The following is a 15,996-nucleotide window of genomic DNA, read 5'->3' on the forward strand; positions in this document are numbered from 1 at the left end:
TGGAGTCAGAATGCAGAGTAAAGCAGACTATTTTCTCTTTCGTTTTGTTTTCTTTCCCATCATTTCTCCCATTCGTTATAATTTTTCTATGTAACATGACTAATGTGAAAATGTGTTTAATAGGAATATATGTGTAGAGCCCATATCAGATTGCAGGCCGCCTTGGGGAGGGACAGGGAGAAAATTTAAAACTTATGGAAGCAAATGATGAAAACTGAAAACAAATAAATAAATTGAAAAAAAATCTCTACTTATATAGTTATCTTGTTAATATAATCAGGTTTTTTAGATAATTATTTGTCACTTCCTATCAAAAACTCCTCTATACTCACCCCCTAAAAAAAAATCGAAAGAGGGTTTTACTATATCATAAAAGACATATTTTTGCTTCCTAGTTTTATATTGTGTGAATAAATATTATTATTGATAATAAATATTATCAAATATTTATCATTAACATCAAATATAATCAAAGTATTATCAAAAATTGATTATTTTCTACTCTGAGATTCTTCATTGGGTAGCTGTATATACTCATAAAATCACATATAATGTGAGATATATGTATAAACTGATAGCACAAAATATCAGTTATAATGGATTTTATAAATGGTATAGTAGCAGCCAAATGACTTTTGTTAGATATTATGTATCAGATATAGCCCTGGACGTGGAGTCAAGAAGACCAAGGCTCAAATCCTGTATCACACTTGCTATATCAACCTGAGCAACTTGCTTAATTAACCTCTTATCAATCACAGTTTACTAAATCTGTAATTAGGAAATTTACTTTTAGGAAAATTACTTTAGTGGCTGAATAGAGGATGGATTGGAATGGGGAGAGATTGAATGCAGGCAGACTCACTAGCAAGATACTGCAAAAGTCTAGGCAGGAAGTGATGAGGCCCTTTACCAGAGTGGTGGCAGTGTCAGAGCAGAAAAAGGGGCATATTCAAGAGATGGTGGAAAGGTGAAAAAAAAATCTTCTCAGGGGCAGCTAGGTGGCACAGTGAATAAAGCACCGGCCCTGGAGCCAGGAGGATCTGAGTTCAAATCCGGCCTCAGATACTTAACACTTACTAACTGTGTGACCTTGGGCAAGTCACTTAACCCCAATTGCCCTGCCTTCCCCCCTCCAAAAAGACCAAAAAAAAAAAATCTCCTCCCATCCATATCCAATCTGGTAACAAACTGAATGTGAGGAATGAGAGACAGTGAGGAATCCAAGATAACACCTAGGTCATTATCAAGAATGTGTCTGACTGGGATACAGCTCATAGCAAGAAGCAATGTCAAGAGAAAGACAGATATCTTGACTAGCATATTGGTACTCCTGAAATACTAAAGGAACAAGAGGAAATGTACCACTATATTGGTTATTAATGGGAAAATTTGGACAAACACACAGGAAGAGTAGGTATAGAAGAGTTGTTACCTGCCTTAGTAGAAGTATTATCAAAACAAATAATATTCACAAGTGTTTGAAAGCACCTAAGTAAATCAAATCAAAACAATATGGCATAAACCATATAATTTTCCACTTATAGCAAATTCTATTTTTGTTTCAATTAAAATTTAAACTTCAAAATATAAACACTAAAGCACTACAAGGCAGCGACATAATTACTGTGTTATTGTGGACAACTTTCTTTAGCAATAAATACTTAAGAATTCATTTCGTTCTTTTTGTAAAAAAAAATTTTAAATGATACTTTTTTTAAACAACATAATCACTTCCCAATATATCCTATTTCACATAAAGCCCTCTTATAAAAAAATGAAAACAAGAAGCAAAACCAATCAACACAGCAACTACATCTGACAGGCTATGCAACATTCTATAACCAGGGTTGTATACGTCTTTTGGAAAGGAGACTGGTAAATGTATTCAACATGACTTTATATACCCTTTAATGTTGTTTTCATTTACAATATCATAGTCATTGTGGATGTTCTCATTCTTTTTTCTTTACTCGACAAGGGTTCATATAAGTCTTTTTCCTAGAATTCTTCACATGCATCATTTCTTACAGCAAAACAATAAAATATTACAGTAATGTGGTCAGTTATTATCCAGTTTATGGGCACCCCCTTGTTTCCAGTTTTTTGCTACCACAAAAAATTACACAAAAAGTACTATTTTCTATCTGTATCTACCTTTCTTTCTGTAATTCACTGCCTTTGAGTACACCCAAGAAATATAATACAAATTCTTGCAACAAAACCTTTTAAGAAAGTTTTCTACAGGAATCAAATTCTAGAATTATAGAATTATACCAGTTAACCAAGTACTGTAATGCAACAACTGCAACAAACAGAACACGTAGTCCTATCTCAAAATGTTCATGAGATTATAAACACTCTGACAAACACATCACACACTATAAACAGTTTAGAAAATTGTAAACAGATAACACAGCAAAAAGTCAAAACAAACATACTTCTGGTCATCCATGACCAATTTTTCATAAAAGGTAAGAAAAGAAAATAGCACTACATTAAAGTAAAGCTATACATTGAACAATGACTTGGAGGTAGAGGTAAAGGTTTAATTTTTAACTTTACTAAGGGGAAAAAACATTAAGCACTTAAGTTGAGGGGAAAAAACACCCAAAACCCAACAATTTTGATCATAAAAGGATGGGAATGGTCAAGGTTGGAGGGGTTGTAAAAAAAAAAAAACAAACAAGCAAACTAATTCATTGTTGGAGGAGCTGTGAATTAGTACTCAAAAAAAAGCAATTTGGAATTATGCAAATAAATCACCTAAGACGTTATAGTCTTTGATCCAGAAGTTCCATTGCTAGTTATATACCCAGGATCCTCAAGCTTCTGACTAAGAAAAAGGCTCCACATACATCAAAACATTTATAAAAGGACTTTTTGTACTGGAAAAGAACTAGAAATAAAGTAGATGCCTATAAATTTGTGAATGCATAAATAAATTGTGGCACATGAATATAATAAGATATTACTTTACTGTAAGAAATGTGATTAATTAGTTTAATTAAATAAATAAAATTAATTTTAAAATTTAATTAATTAAAAAAGGAGAGGAAAATGTACATGAAAAGATACAAACAATTAATGAGAGCTAAGAAAACAATACAGACAATAACTACAACAATACAACTGAAAATGAATGCTTCAAAATTACAAAGAACAAGCCTGGTCCTAAAGAAGAGATATGAAGAGACACCTCTCCCCAAACTTTTGGTGAGGTGGGAAGCTAAACATTGTTGTGGAACATTGCATTAATTTTTGGTTTTGTTGGGTTTTTTTCCTCTTTATCATTTTTCCTTTTTTTTTAATTCTTTATTATTAGGTATGTTCCTTGAAGAATAGAGACACAGAGGAAATTTAGGCATGTAAAAGCAAAAGCTAGCAATAAATATTTACTTTTTAAAATCTTAGCCATAACACCAAGCATACACACAACAAATACTTAGTGACAACTGACAACTACACAATAATTCTGGGGACTTAGGGACAATAGCATGGTGGCCTAGGAAATCATCACTTCCTAGTAAGCCTCTTGAAACAAGAAGAAAACTGCAAATATTTTTTCGAATAAGGACAATAGTTAGGCTAACATGTTATACCACTGGTCCATCCATATTCTATTCTTCTCCCTCCCCTTCCAAGCCCCAAATGATTTATATATAATGTCACCAATTTTGGTAAATTTCTTATTTAAAGAAATATGACAGGGAAGAAATGAAAATAATTGGAAATTTTTTGTTTTCACTGTTATACAATGTTATGAATCTACATCACAGTTAGCCTGTAAAGAGTCAATATTACAATTCTTATTCTACAGAGTTAAGTGATTTAATTAACACTGCTGCAGCCAATACAATATAAAAATTCAGAGTCATAAAACCACTGTACTTGCTCAGTAAAAAAAAAAATGAGGGAAAAGGCCTCATTTACTTTAAATTACAGAAGATTTTTTTGGTAAAAAAAAAATTAGAAATAAGTAGGTGCCGTTGATCAGGGGAAAAAAAGAGTTAAACAGGAAAAGAGATGAAAAAACACTTCACCTCAACTCATCAGAAGAAGTGAGGAGTCCATGGGTATGGGACCTTGCATGCAATGTCAGAAGTTTTGGTATATTTATTGATTTTCTTGAATGTTTTTCCTCTTTTTTTAAGTATTTGTCCTAAGAGATGTCTCTCTAGGAGGGGCCAGAAGTAATGACAGTGGTGGAAACTGAAGTGATACACAAACAAGAAACTGCACTAAAATGCATTTGTTTTATGCTTCCATGAATGAAAGCTTCTATTAGTATGTCACAACATAATTTTATGGTTTCAAAAAAAAGGAGTTTATGAAATCAATGTTTTTTTCTGGAGTTTTAGTAATGAGTCACTCTTAAGAGTGACTGAAAAACATTTTTTAAAAAGATCTTTACTGGGGCGTCCAGGTAGCACAGCGAGTAAGAGCACCAGCTCCAGTGTCAGGATGACCTGGAGATCGAATCCTGGGCTCAGACAATTAGCACCCACCCAGAAACACCTGGTTGTGTAACCTTGAGCAAGTTACTTAACCCCAATTGCTTAGGGGAGGCCAGGTGGCTCAGGGAGTAAGAGTACCAGCTCCAGTGTTGGAATGACCTGGAGATCGAATCCCGGGCTCAGACACTCAGCACCACACCCAGAAATAACTGGCCGTGTAACCTTGAGCAAGTTACTTAACCCCGACTGCTTAATAAAAAAAAAAAAAAAGATCTTTCCTTACCCAGAAGATCCAATGCTCTTACAAACACCAAGCAGAGGCCTCTTCTCAGCAAAGTTGTCACACTTCTGTGAATCTATTAGAAAGCACAAAAAAGGCTAAAGTTAGAGGTATTCTTGTATATTTTCTATTTTTTTTAAAAATCATCTCTAGGGGTGGCCAGGTGGCGCAGTGAGTAAGAGCACCAGCCCCGGCATCAGGAGACCCAGGATTGGTTCCGGCCTCAGATACTTGGCACCCACACAAAAAATAATTGGCCATGTAACTTTGAAAAAGTTACTTAACCCCAATTGCTTTTAAAAAAAATCATCTTTAAAGGTTTCCAGCTGCACATGATGGTAAGAAACATTAATTATGAATTTATGCTTTTGGAGTGAAATCTAGAAAGACCAAATCTTTTCCAAAGAAAGTAAATGGGATCCCCTCATCTGGCCTTCCTAGTTCAATAGCTACTCACTAGTCAGCTATCTTTCTATGATCTAATGAACAACAAAAATTTCTTAAGACAGTAAAATATGAGCTGTTCCAATAGGTGGTTAGACATAAAATTCAAATAATTGCACAATATACTACACATTGTACTCTTAATCAGAATTTTATTTCTTACCAAGAAAGTAAGGACCTTAAATGAAGATGGCTCTGAAGCATTCTTTTTCATGAAAAGAAAATGATACTCACCTTTGTCACCATAATAATCATCATAATCACCATAACAACAATTATTGCCTTCTCATCCATCCAATCAATATTTATTCAGCAAATGTTATGTCCCAGGCACTGTGCTAAGCACTTAGGATGTAAAGAAAGGAAAAAGCCAATCCCCTTCTATGAAGGAACTCATGTTCTAATAGCAGAGACAACATCCAAACAACTATGTGAAAACAAGCTATATATTGCATAATATGTAGATAATCAACAAGGAGAAGGTGTAATTTTTACATAAATTGTGCTCTGTATACTTATTAGCAGAAATAATTTTTCTTAGAAATTAATATTGCCTGTGATATCAAAAGCAAAACAAAAATTATATGAGCTACTAGAGGCCCTGTCCATTTCTATAAAATATGTGGCCTTCATCCACATCAGGAAGGCTGATGAAAGTATAAACAAGTGGAAAATAGTGCCTAGGTATACTAGCACCTAAGCAGGAAGAGTGAAGAGAGTCTGGCATCACCTGAATCAGAAGGGACTTCGCATAAGATCACTAACCTTTTTGGTCTACTTGCTAAAATCTGAACATCAGTTGATCCAAGATCCAGACATCTTCCATCTGACTGAGTAACACACATAGGTACCATATCTCCTCCAGGGATTCAGTTGTATGCTTATCTTCCTAGTGACTATGATCCATATGTTTCCCATCCCCTTCTTCTCTCCTTGTTTCCCCAGATGTCTTAAGTTAAGTCTTATCCCTTTCTTTGGATGAGTTAAAAATGTCAAATAAAGGCTAAATAATGGTAATATTTAGAATCACTGCCTCTTCTAGGGAATCCTATAAAAAGCAGCTGACATGAACTAGGACATGGTATCTTCTTATTCTAAAACAAAATCCCTGGGTCCCTAGTAGGACAGATGATTCCCCCCCACCCCCATTTAATAGATAGGAAAACAGGATGAACAACATGCTAAAAGTTTCGGGGAGTTATAGAAAGAACTGTAACTTTTACCTAGAGCCTCTTGAGTTCTAATCCAAGGTTATTTTTAATTAACTACATAGTCGTTTGCACTGTTAGGCCCTGAGCTTTTTAAAAAGAGAGGGGAGGAAAGGTTAAAAAAAAATGATAACAGAACAGCTGCCTGGTCTTAAAGGACCCTGAGTCATGTGGTCAATTCTACTGAATGTAATCAAGTACAAAAAAGTTCTTCTCAGAGTAAAAATTCCTCAGAGTAAAGACAAGGGTTTTGTCTGGAAGACCCATGAGAAATCTGACATTCAGGCTGCAATATTATATTTGATAGAATCAAAGTAACACAGAATTAGAGCAAGATGGTTATCTATCCCAGAAGGATCAGAAATCAGGTCCTCTAACTTGGGAAGCCAGGGCTCTTTCTCCTATGCCATGCTGCCTCCTTCTGAGGTGAGCTTCCAACGTGCAAAGGAAGAAACATTAACAAAGGTGAGAATTAAGGAAGAAAAATTTTGCATCCAATGAGCACCACTCTGTATACCTTACTAGATTATATCATATGATGGACACATAATTTTTCAAAATGAGTGTAGCCACTGGATCTCCTTACATGAAGGGTTCTATTGTTGACAAAATCTTTAAATTAATACTTTTTGCTGCAGCAATGTAATTAGAAAAAATTCACAAAAAATTGAATATTGCAAAATTGCAAAGAAAAACATGGATAAAAATAAGAGACATGGAAAGACACCCCTCCAACCTATTCCTCTGTAGAGGTAATAATAATTAACAGTGTGATACTATATATACATATATTCATGCTTTTTTGATATAGTGATCACTGCTGCTGACTTTTTCCTCTTCTTTCTCTTTTTCAATTTTTGTATTTAAAAATATTATGTGTTACACAGAATGGATCACTGTGAGGAAGAGACTGGAGAAAATTATGTAAAATGCATAAATAAAAACCTTATTTTTAAAAGTATTTTTAAAGCTGTTAGAACTAGTATATAGATTGAGAAACACTGACTTTATAAACCAATGGTATCTTTACCTAGGAAAGCATCTGAAATATATTTGTTCAAAACTTAATTTACAGTGGATTGTATACTGATAATCTTTTCAAAACAAATTTATCAGATCCTATAATTAACAATATCAGTTTTAACCCAACTATTAATATTTAACAGATCTAGTACATACACCATATTTAAGTTACATATTAATTGTGACTAAACTTTATCCATACAAGTCTAACTTCAACTCCTACATATTTGGGTAATTGTAATATTAAAATGGTTTACATCAATAAATTTATATTCAACAAGAAGTTTATGTATAACTTGAAAGTAATAAGTACATTTTCTTTGTCCCTCTCCTTCTGGGTTTTACTAGATCTCTCTAGTTTCCACCTATACTATACACACTGATCTGAAATTTTGATAAATGAAGCATCTCTGGTCTGTAAAAGTAATAATTGCTAAGTTAGAGTTTAGATTTTTTTTCAATATGCACCTCATTTGTTAGGGTACACTGGTCCAGTAAACTTTTCTCTAAGTAGGAAAACCACATTCACCTTAATGAACAAACATATACTAATGGCATATCAGTCCACAGATCAATGTAGTTAAAAGTTTTACATTTTTCAAAGTATAAGATATTTAAACACAATGGCAAATAAATTTGAAAACCCATAAAAGCAGGAAAGTCAATGAGCAGGGATATGACATCAATAAATGTGAATAATAAAACTTTTCTAAAATACAAACTACCCATATATTATATGTTTAAAGAAAACTGTACTCAGGGCATGCTTCATACTATTTTATGCCTAACTCAGAAACTGGAAGTCAATGCATAAAAATCTTGATCTGCATGAAATAAGTTAATTTTCTGACAATTTGAATATTAATGCATTAGAAAAATCATTACTATGGGGACTCTGAAATCTCATGAACATGGTAGCTATTAACCTGATTTTTCATGCAGTACAAACAGCAACATGTGCTCTCCACAATGCCTAATGGAGTCACTACCCCATGTGTAATTCCAGGGAAAATGTAATCCTCCAAGTTGTGGAGGATTAATTTTTTTATATATAAAATGGTGTGTTTATTCACATATGGGATAGAATGATGTTACACACACCTGCTCTACACAGTGTTTAACTGAATGAAGTATGATGATGAAAATGAAAAACTGCTAGCTAAATCCACCAAATGTAAAAAGTATAGCAATCCTGTCACAAGTCCTTTTCTTAAACTCCTTTTATTCTAAATCCTTTTAATTCTGTCCTATAACACTCAAACATTTATAAAAAGCTGAAAATCCTGATAAATCACACAATTAAAGTAATGAAAATGGACCTGCCTACCAATAAGATGCCACCTCCTAGCATTTCACTTAGCTAAATTGTTTTTTTTTAAATTCAAAACCATGTGCAGAGGAGAAAATGTTAAATACCACCCCTGCCCCACCAACTTGCACTTGCTTAAGTGAACCTTCATACTGCTCTGAAACAAATGGAATATGACTCAGAAATCAGCTTTATCCATTCATAAACCTCTAACCACTTGTTAAACCTTGAGACAGGTTTAACTGCACAGTCCCTTCCACATAATGATTAATAAATATCTGTGGAATCAAGACAATTGGAATAAAAGACCAAAATTACTCAGAAAAGAAATAGAAAAATAGTTTCCACTATGTTATAGCTTCTAAATTTGGCTACCACAAATACTGTCATTGGTCTCAAATGAACAATCTTATAATTCTAATTCTTGAAATCCTGCTTTAGGGAGTGGCACTCTAAATTTTAAACATGTTTTCTTGCCCAAGGTACTATATGTAACTATGCAATGTAACTAATTCAGACAGTGTGTGATTCCTTTCTAGTAGATGCATGTATATATACACACAGGGGTGTGATATCTCAAAGACTTCAGAGTTTCTATTTCTCCTCTTTGGAAAGCAAAAGATAACTACTAGGAATGTCTTCATCACACCATTCATCATTGAATGTATTTCAAATCCATTGTTTGCAAGAGTAACTATCTATATTCTAGAAATGACAGAGGTTCATGAGACAGAGACCTTAGAGGACATCTAATTAAGCAATCTCGTGTTTTTTTTACAAACAAGGGAAAAGAGTCCCAGACTCATCTGTAAAATAAGAAAATTAGTTTGGCTTAGACTCTTCAATTTTAATACTAGAACTTGACGTGCAAAGTGGTAAGGAGAATTTGCTTTTCAAATAATCTAAAAGGAATTCATATGAAACACTAAGTTCTGTTGTTCTTCAACAAAAATTTTTGAGCTTTTCAAACCACAAGATTGAAATAAACAGTAGAGCAGAGAAGCTGAGGTTTATTACTCTACACTGCACACAGATACAATGGGATATGAAAATGGAGGCAGGAGTTCCAATGACAATTTTATTTCACTTAAAAAATAAGTTTATAGCAATATTTTCTTGTGATATTCATTTCCATTTGATTGATATTTAAATGATACTTCTGCTAGATATGTATTTTATTGCAGCAATACAACAGTTCTAAAGGACTGTACCAGAACAGAATTTTTCTCCAGGTCAGAATCTGCACAGAAGCATTGTAACTAAAAAACTGAACTGTCACATGATACAATTACAAAGGTACCAAGTAATGATAAAAGTCAGTAGAATTTTGATTGAGTCTCTTGACTATTTTTATTACTCTAAAATTTGAAGAATGCTTTTAAATCCCTACGTGAGATCAATCTTGACTTTCTTTTGGAAGTGTTCCTCCTTCCAACATACACAAATACACATTCCAAACAATCAATCAACAAGCATTTATAAAGTGCTAAATGCCAGGCACTGTGCTGAGTACTTAAGCTACAAAAATGGAAATTAAATAGTCACTGTCCTCAAGAAGCTCATATCATATGTGGAGAAGCAAAATGTACACATATAAGTTTATACAAAATAAGCACAAAACAGTAAATCCAAGGTAATTTGGGTTGACAGACTGAAGGTAAAGGGGGAAGGGATAATCAAAAAAGACTGCATGCAGAAAGTGGCACTTGAGGCCTTCCTGATAGGGTCTTTCCTCTTAGGGCTTCTAAGAAACAGAAATGAGAAGGAAGTTCGTTCCAACTTTGGGGGAAAGGCGCAGAGAAGGAGACAGAATGACACATGTGTACAGCAGCATGAAAGCTTCTTTGACTGGACAGAAGAGCATGTAAAGGGAACAATATATATTAAGGCTGAAAAGATAAGTGAGATCCAGGGTATAAAGGACTTTCAATGATAGAACCTTTTAAACTTTACCCCAGAGAGAACCACTGGAGTTTACTAGGCACAGTAATGACACAGGCAATCCCCTGCTTTAGGAAAGTCACTTTGACAGCTATGGAGTGGAAGACAGATTGGAGAGGGGAGAAACTTGAGACAGGAAGACCAAGTAATATGGTTGTCACTAGGAAGCCAAACAGGGAAGCAGTTTGTCTGTAGCAACACCTAAACTTTGTCTCTGGCAACTCCACTTCTACATACCATAATTTATTTGATTTTCCTTCCTCATTTAGACCCCCTCCTACTCCTTTGATACATGTTCTCATGTTCTGCCTACTCTCTCTCCATAACAAAATCCACTCTAAGGAAAAGATCTTATAAAATCATACACATGGGTAGAATACATAGCTAAGAGGGCTGAAGATATGACTCCATGGGGGCATTTGCATTTTGACAGGAACAAAATTTAAGTCAAAGAAATTGCTCCCAACCATTCAAGAATTTCACAAATATATACTCATATATTTGTATATAATTAATTATATTTAATTAATTATAATTAATAATAAAAATATATACCATACTCTCAAATATCTTACAATAACACCAACATAATGCCACTTACTCTAGCCCATTATAAAGTTAACCCTGGTGGGACAGCTAGGTGGCACAGTGAATAGAGCACAGGCCCTGGAGTCAGGAGGACTTGAGTTCAAATCCGGCCTCAGACACTTAACACTTACTAGCCGTGTGACCTTGGGCAACTCACTTAACCCCAACTGCCCCTCCAAAAAAAAGCAAAAAATAATAATAATAATAATAACCCTGGGTTGGCATGAGTATCATGTCAAAATTGCCAATAAAACCTAATTAGAAGAAAGCACATAGGAACATCAGTTTTGAAAAAAACCAAAGAACTACCACTTATTTATAGTCTTATCCTAAAACTTAGCTGCTTCATGGGGTGTTAAGACATCTGAAGCACAATCCCCTCGATGACCTAGTGGAGCTCATCTCCAACACACTCTTGAAATGGCTTGTTTGACCTAAGAGGAGGGGGTAAAGAACAATTTCCTAGAGCAATGCAGATGGAGGTCCCTGTCCAGCTACAGTAAACACAATTTTGAGGTACAAGTTATGTTAGTTTGAAATACTAACCGAAGGTTGTTTTGTGCCTTATTCCAAAATCTAATTACATAGGAATAGAAACAGGACATATGGTAAAAATTTTCAGAGCATTTTCTGTAGTTTAGAAACTCCTTTATGAAGTATGGCATATTTTGCAAGTAAAATAAAGACACAGGGATGACTTGGAACTTTGAGTTCACAAAATCCATAAAAGACTCATATTTCCTAAAATATGTCTAATAATAAATATGTTTTTGAAATCACCTTGTAAATCTCGCTTCCTTAAAAAAAAAAAAAACACAGTTCATCTTTTTCTTTGGCCATTGGCATTCATGTTTATTCAGCTGAAACAATTCAATAGGGATGGCTAAGTGGTGTAGTGAATAGAGTACCAGCCCTGGAGTCAGGAGGACCTGAGTTCAATTCTGACCTCAGACACTTAATACAAAAACTAGCCATGTTACTTTGGGCAAGTTACTTAACCCCAACTGCCCTCCAAAAAAAAAAAGAAATAATTCGATACTCACTAGTTGCTTCCACTGAAAGCACATAGGAATATCAGGTTCAAAAAAATCAAAGAATTAGCACTTATTTATAGTCTTGTCCCAAAACTTAGCACTTAATTCTCAGGGTTGTTGTGGGAATAAAATGAAATAATAATTATAAAGTGTTTACAAACCTTAAAAATACTATATAAATGCTAGATAGCTGTCATGATTATATTCTTTTTATTACAGCATCATTATATTATATATTGTATTATACTATTTTTAACAACTACATATTTTAGAGGCCTCTTAATTTTGATGAATGGAATTTAAATGGTGATGATGAATGGAATTTAAAATTTCAAAATTTTCTAGTATGCAAAGGAAAATTATGGAAGAATGACAAATATCATAGAAAAGAGCACTGGATTTGGAGGGGAGAAACTTGTGTTGATATATCAGCTCTACCTGGGTAAAAATGGTCAGCAATTCACTTAACTTCTTGGGCCTCAGTTCTCTCATCTGTAAATTGGGAGAAAAGGGAGACTAGCAAACCAATGAGTTCCCTTCCAGGCACAAATCTGTGATACTATGTTACTTTTCTGTTATTAAGATTTATTTGACCTAATATAGCATGAATAGGCTTTATAAAAATGACATTATAAATTTAAAAATATCAAAAATATTAACTATAACCTCAAATGATATACATAATGAGAAAGCATTCAAAAGAAGAGACACATGTGGGTTGAAGTAGCTGGAGTTGTACCTGAGCTTTGAAGATTGGGTAGATTTTGAAATTAGGAAGCAGAAAGACCTAAATAAAGAAAATAGTACGAATAAGGGTATGGAAAAAGAAAAAAAACATGTAATTTTCATAGGATGGTAAAGAGTTGAGCCATAATGAAGTAAAGGATTTATAATAAAGAACAGAGAGAAGTAAAACTCAGTAGGAAGGGTGAAGTCAGATTACCTAGGACCCTAAAAACTAACCAGGCTAGTGATATGAAATAGAGGGTGATAATGGAACTTAAGAAGAGTCAAAATTGAAAGCAATACTTATAAAATAGTCTGGTAGCAATATATAAGATGAACCACTTTCCATCAGCATATCTGCTTAGTATCAACTCCAGGGAACTTCATGGCTTTTCAAAAATAAGCCTCTCACTTAAAATCTCATTACCACTCAGTTTTTGAACCTCAATACCTTCTCTACTCCTTAAGCTGCTTCTCCCCTCTGGCCTGGAGAGCAGAAAGGTGGACCAATCAACTCTTCCCTATGCCTTCCTTTATAGAACTTTACTGATAACTTTATTGTCCATCAGCCTCCATAATTTTCCATCAATTTCATTTTCTCCACTTAGTTCTAACTCCACAGAACATCATGCCATAGTGCCAGATACCCTAGAGATGGGCTACCCATGCTTTTCAGCTTCTTTTTGTATATTGCCTTCTCCATATTATACTGTAAGTTCCTTGAGGACAGGGACTTTATTTTTCTTATATGTATCCCCAGCACTTAGTACAGTGCCTGGCACAAAATAAGCACTTAATAAATCTTTATTGAATTGAATTGTATTAAACCCAAAAGGGAAAATGTAAAGAGGTAAATAGAGCAGTCAATACAGGCCTGAAACGATAAGGACCTACGTGAACTAGTACAGTGACATTGGTACTGGAATTCAGGAAAGGAGTTGAATCCAAGATGTATTTTGAAGAAAGAAATAACTAGACTTGGGAATGGACAGTGTAGGAGGAGCTATGGAAATACGGGCAAAGTAATCCATTGCTGGTATTTTACATAACCATACTGGAAAGCAATTTGGAATTATGCAAATAAAAGTGACTAAAATGCCTGTATACTCTGACCTACAGAGTTCACTATTAGATATATACTGCTGGGAAATCAATGGGAAAAAAAAAAAAGAAAGGTTCCACATACACCAAAATATTTATAGTAGGCCTTTTTTTTATGGTAGCAATGAACTGGATAAAAAGTAGATGCCCATCTATTGGGGAATGCCTAAACACACTGTTGTAAATAAATGTAATGGAATAGTATATATTATAGACAGAAAGAAAAAACAAATATGATGAATACAGAGAAGCATGGAAATACTTAAACATATTGATACAAAGTGAAGTAAACCAGGAGAACAGTATACACAATGACTACAACAATGTAAATGAAATAACCACCAAAATAATTGAAAATGAATGTTGAAAAATTACATACAAAAAACTTGAGTCCAAAGAAGAAATATATAAGAAAACTCCATAGACTCTGGAAAAGTAGAGGTAGCGATGGGTGGGAAACATAGCATAGGATGAGCAAGTTTTTTTTTTCAAATGTGTTTACCCAGTTTCACTAAATTTTTCTCTTCCTTTTTTTAAAGAAACTAATTGTAATATTTAAAGCTCTTTCAGGGAACGGAGAGATATTCAGGAGGAATTTAGGTTATGTTAACAACAAAACATAGTGATGAAAATTTATTTTCAAAAGAAAACAATGGATAAAGTTTTTTTAAACTTAATTTTATCATTTAATTAGCAGAAATCCATTTTCTCTCCTTCTGGCCTTCCCTCACTGGGAAGGGGAAAAAAACATGCATCCATTCCTTACAACACCCCAAACCTCTCCAAAAAAGGAATTATGCACCTGATGTAGAGTAATCTGTGCTGTCTCCATAGTCTTAGGACACCAAAAACTTAAACAAGGCCCTCCAAAAAGCAAAAAAAAAAAAATAAAAGAAAGAGAGAAAAAAAATTCTGGGAAAACCGCAAAGCAATGTGGCAGAAATTAGGCTTAGACGAACATTGTACACCATACTGCACAATATGTTCTAAGTGAATATATGATCTTTTTTTTTCTTTTTCGAGGGGAGTTGGGGTTAAGTGACTTGCCCAAGGTCACATGGCTAGTTTTTGTGTTAAGTGTCTAAGGCTGTATCCAAACTCAGGTCCTCCTCACTTTAGAGCCAGTGCTCTATTCACTGCGCCACGTAGCCACCCCTGAATATATGATCTTAATATTAAAGATCATAAAATTATAAGAGAATCAGATCATAAAACTCTTCCATATATGGGTAGAATATGTACTGTAAACCAAACAAGGCAATCATAAAAGATAAAATACACAGACATTAATCTACCTAGGATAAGAAGGGAAGGAACTGAATGGGGAAAAATTTGCATCAGAATTTTGCTGATAAGGGTTTGGCATCTAACCTATATAAACAATTAATACAGATATGTGATACAAAAACTATTCTCCAATAGATAAGTGGTCAAGTGGTATGAACAAATCGTGCTCAAAAAAACTTACAAATTATTAACAAATACATGAAAGAATGTTCCAAATCACTAAGAATAAGAAATGAAATCTAAACAATTTTGAGTTTCATCTCACAAAAGATAGGAATAGTCAATGTTGAAGGGTTGTGGGAAGATAGGCACACTAGTACATTGTTAGTGGAGTGATGAATCAGTACAACCATTTTGGAAAACAATTTGGAATTATGCAAATAAAGTGATTGAAATGTCCATACCCTTCTTAAGACCAAAATATTACATTACAAGGCTTTTACCCCAAGAACACCATTAATGATTTTTTTTAAAGTATCAGCATACATCAAAAAGTTTGTGGTATTCATTTTAGGGGTAGCAAAGAACTGGAAAAAGCAAATACCCATCAAATGGGAAATGGCTAAGGGTGTCCTGGAGCTAGCTCACAAGCCAACTG

General features: G+C 34.0%; 1 protein-coding gene across 15 annotated transcripts in view; it reads right to left on the bottom strand.

Annotated features, from left to right (window-relative positions):
- The window catches only part of BCAS3 (BCAS3 microtubule associated cell migration factor), a 795,613-nt gene that overhangs the window by 689,842 nt on the left and 89,775 nt on the right, over window positions 1–15,996 (bottom strand). For all 15 annotated transcript variants that reach the window (XM_069077894.1, XM_069077893.1, XM_069077887.1 and 12 more), the window contains one exon: window positions 4,741–4,813. In XM_069077894.1, the coding sequence (XP_068933995.1) occupies window positions 4,741–4,813 (73 nt within the window). The remainder of the gene's footprint in view (window positions 1–4,740; window positions 4,814–15,996) is intronic.

This window comes from Petaurus breviceps, unplaced genomic scaffold (assembly GCF_028583685.1).
Source record: "Petaurus breviceps papuanus isolate PSGF00001 unplaced genomic scaffold, PetGlider_PUasm1.0 91023, whole genome shotgun sequence".
NCBI lineage: Eukaryota > Metazoa > Chordata > Mammalia > Diprotodontia > Petauridae > Petaurus > Petaurus breviceps.